Here is a 4,368-nt window from a genome sequence, read left to right on the forward strand (position 1 = left end):
CTGCTTATGCACAGGGAGACAGCTCAGGGGGCAGGAGTGTATGGAGGGATGGACACTGGGAAGAGGTAACTGTGGGAAGGAAGTGGGAGGAGAGCTGTTGCACTGTGGTAAACTGTGGTCAGTGACATGAGACAAAGTATATGTGAACTGCTGTATAGAAAGTGAATTTGCTCTGTTAAATCTTCACCCAAATCACAATTGAAAAAAACAAAAAAAGATTGATAGCCTTGGAAACCCAATGAGGGTTGCTGTGAGTCAGAGCTGACTCGATGGTAGTGGATTTTTTTTTTAATTTGAGTAGCATTTCACACCAAAAAAATTAACAGTAATTCCTTAATAGCATATCTACTCAGTGTTCAGAATTTCCCAATTGTCTCATGAGTGTCTTTTTTATAAAATGATTTAAACAAGGCTCATAAATTGTTTTTGTTTGAAATGTCTTTTAAGTCTCTTTTAATCTAAACAATTCCCCCTTCCTTCTTTTATTTTCAAACCATCTATTTTTTGCAGAAAGTTTGTTCTGTAGAACTTCTTCCATTCTGGTTTGGCTAATCGTGTCCCTTTGTTGTTATTTAACATGTTCCTCTGTCTTCTAACTGGTAGTTATCTCTAGAGCAGGCGGCAGGAAACTTTTTCTGCAAAATATGAGATGGTAAATATTTTAGATTTTGTGAGCTATATAATCTCTGTCATGGCTAGTGAACTCTGCACAAAAAGCACCCATAGATAATACTGCAATAAATGAGTATGGCTGTGTGCCAATCAAACTTTATTTACAAAAACAGGTGGCCCCTTATCCAGAGGCTTGAATATATTCAGATTTAATTTTTAAAAAAAATTTATTGTAATTTGGGTGAAATTTTACAAAGCAGGTTCATTTTACATTCAACAGTTCGTGGACATTTTGTTTTGTGACATTGATTACATTCCCCACAGTGTAACAGCTCTTCTTTTGCTTCCTCCCTGTGGTTACCCTATCCTCTGTATCCTTCTTGCCTCCCTACCTTTCTCCCTGTGCAAATGCTGCCTTTTCTGATCTCCCTTGGTTGATTGTTCTAAGGAGTACATCTCCTTGGTACTGAGGGATGAAGGGTCATGATGTCTGTTACTTATTCTCAAATGGTTCTGTAATAATAGTAATGTGTATGTGTGCGTGTGTGTGTTAGAGAAAAGGCAAGTGTGGCAAAATGTCAGCAATTAAAGGGTGGATAGGTATTCATAGGAGCTCTAGGTAGCATAGTGGCTAAGGCACTTGACTGCTAACCAGAAGGCTGGCGGTTCAAACCCACCAGCCACTCCTCGGAAGGAAGATGGGGCAATCTACTTCCATAGTGATACTGCCTCGGAAACCCAAGGAGGGGTTGCTATGACGACTCGATGGCACATAACAACAACAACAACATAGGTATTCATTGTATAATTTTTGTGACATTTCTATAAAATTTTTCATGATAAAACATTGAAAAAAAATTGATCAGTGGGTTCAAATACTGTAACCTGTCCATCTATTAAGGCACTCTGGTGGTGTAGTGGGGTAAGGCATTTGGCTGCTAACCAGGATGTCAGTGGTTCAAACCCACCAGCTGCTTTGTGTGAGGAAGATAAGGCAATCTACTTCCATAAAGATTTACAGCCTTGGAAACCCAGTAGGGTCACTATGAGTCTGCATCAACTTGATAGCAGTAGGTTTGGTATTTGGTTTGGTCCACCTATTATAAACATGTTTATTAACCTTTCTCCTAATGATTTTGCCTAGATTCATTATTTCATTGGGGGTTGCAAAATGATGACATAAGAATTCTGCCTTTGTTAGGTGATGTTCTTCTTAAAAAAGAAAAGAAAGAAAGAAAGAATTATCCCTCATCATTTATTTGATTAGCCTGAAATACAGTTTGTACAAGAAATGCAAGATAAACACTTGATTCTTTCCCTTTAAATTACCAGTGTTCAGAGTAATGAGTTGATGTCCCCACAATTTATCGTGAGTTTTGTAATTTTTTTTTATTTGTTTGTTTAGTTCTTAAGAACTCAGAGATTTAGAAATATTGGATGTATTCCAATTTGTTAAAGTTATTGTTGTTCAAATTGTCCCATCTATGCACAGTGGGAGCCCCATCACCGAATTTTAAATTACTATACAGAATTCTCATCTATTTTAGTATTTCATCTTTTGAAATTAATGAAATGTTTTTCTGGAATTATTTGATTAAAAATAATGCTTTAAGGCTAACTTTCATAAATCAGAGAGAAAGGGATTAAGGAAGGCTCATGTGGTTTTTTGTTGAATTCTAAAAACAGCCTATACAGTTAAGTTTGCCAGAATCATTGTCATAAACCAAATATTACTTGAATTGAGTGGTACATGATTGAGTTATTGAAGTTTATTTATGAATCTGGGGTCTAAAATACCACCTAGAGAATCTCAAATTGGGTGTCCCATTGTCATATCTGAATATAAATCATGTTTTTGTGACCAGTTACTTGGGGTCTGAACTCATAACTTCAGGAAGTCTTCACTTAAGAGTTTTCGTTCTTTGTTGTTGTTTTCACTCCTAACATTTTTTTGTACATAGCGGTGCATTTTAAAGTCAGTTTACTGATTGGAATAAGTGATGGCCATGGTTTCTAAGTTTTAAAAAAATTCATTCTGATTCAGTTTATCTTGAGATGGTTAAGAAAAGTAGACAATAGATTTCTCAAAAATTTAAGAATATCAAATTTTTTCTTTGGGCATAAGGGAAAAGAAACAGGCCATTGAAAGCAAATTAATCATTAATACTTAGTGTAACGTACCATGCCCCCAAATTTTTGGCCTTGGGTGAATCGTTTTTGGTATATATTAATACAAATACAGTATTCTGAAAATCCTATGTAAAAGCTTGGTATCAGTGTTGTACCATTAACACATTTATTTTACTTTAGGACCGTCCAGCGATGCAGCTTTACCAACCAGGAGCTCGAAGCCGAAATCGCCTCTGTCCCGCTGATGACAGCACCAAGTCTGCAGATCCAACAGTAGAAAAAAAGCAGGAAAGTGCTATTAGCCATAGAAAAGAAGGGGGAGAGGAGTGATAAATCCTAACGGCCTTAGGTGTCCTGACTGTCTAGGCAGCCAAAGAGCACAAATTAAGCAATCCGGAAGTGCCTTCAGGGCAAAGGAATAGAGAGGAAGGGGGTCGCTGTGCTGGTGGGGTACATTAAAGAGGAGTATGTTTTGCGTCAGAGCAGGAGTCAGATTGCAGGTTCAGAATTTGAAGTACGATTTCATTGTTTATGCTGTTTCTACAAATTCAAAGTCTCAGAAAAGGTGAAGGTGACATGCATTGCACTTTGCAGGCTAGAAATGTCAAGTAATGTTAAGTATGTATGACACGAGAGCAAATGAGACCTGGATCAAAAGGTTCTGTTAATCCTGAATTGAATTTTCTTAATTTGAGTGGAGCAGAGTCAGTTTGAAGTCTTGTTCAGATTTAGTTATGTTGTATTGTTGGTAATAAATGTTGAATTTGTGTAGTATAGAAGCGAACAAGCATGTAATTGTAGTACAAGTATAGTGATGGAGATAACAAAAATTTGCTAATGCTTAAAATTAAATAATTGTGTTTTGTCTATATTCTGTGTCCTAAAATGTTAGAATTAGTTGGAGTGCTTTGATTGTTTATGTGGGCTTAGCATAAAGAACATTTTTAAACATCTCAATTTTTCTTTAGCATTTTTTAACATTAATAAGTAAAATCTAGCCCTTGTTTGATTCTTGACAATCCAGTCTTTGTTTTATCTTAGGTGTCATGATCCGAGTGAATACCCTCTCCAAGAAGGAAATGTCACCAATATTTGTTCCTGCTAAATAGCAACTTTTCTTTTGTTTTGTATTGGTGTCAATAAATACCAATGGCACTGAAATATGAAGTAAAGTGTGTTTATTAACTTTACTAAATATCTATTAGTTTGAGAAATATAATGTTTCCCTTCGCTTGCATTATGCCTTTATTTGTCTACCAAAGAGAGAATCTACAAAAAGGATGTGGAGGTCCCATCTGACTTCTAACTTCACAAGGGGGAAGGAAGATCCAGAACAACAGCAACAGCCCAAGGTTAGTTCCTGTGAGGCAAAGGTCAGACATGCCACCAACCTTTTTACCAATTCTGACACCAGCTCTCCCTCCCATGGTACTCTCTGCTCCTTTGCTGGGTTCAGTAATTGATAATTTGTTGTGATGGCCACACACAACTCACAGACAATACTTAAGATTGTGGGGTTTACCCTTTGCATATACAGTACTGAGTTGTCAGTGAAAGCAAACATGGGTATAGGGATGGATAGATGGGTGAACAAGCTAAACAATTAGGTATGTCTAAATGGAGAGT

At 36.7% G+C, this 4,368-nt stretch overlaps 1 protein-coding gene across 1 annotated transcript in view; it reads left to right on the forward strand.

Annotated features, from left to right (window-relative positions):
- UPF3B (UPF3B regulator of nonsense mediated mRNA decay) overlaps positions 1–3,072 on the forward strand; it is a 15,500-nt gene extending 12,428 nt beyond the window's left edge. Inside the window, exon 11 of the mRNA XM_007953331.2 lies at positions 2,923–3,072. Within this exon, the coding sequence (XP_007951522.1) occupies positions 2,923–3,072 (150 nt within the window). The remainder of the gene's footprint in view (positions 1–2,922) is intronic.
- The last annotated feature ends 1,296 nt before the right edge of the window (positions 3,073–4,368 follow it).

The sequence above is a fragment of the Orycteropus afer genome, unplaced genomic scaffold (genome assembly GCF_000298275.1).
Source record: "Orycteropus afer afer isolate SDZICR_OR568_19922 unplaced genomic scaffold, OryAfe1.0 scaffold00387, whole genome shotgun sequence".
Lineage (NCBI taxonomy): Eukaryota > Metazoa > Chordata > Mammalia > Tubulidentata > Orycteropodidae > Orycteropus > Orycteropus afer.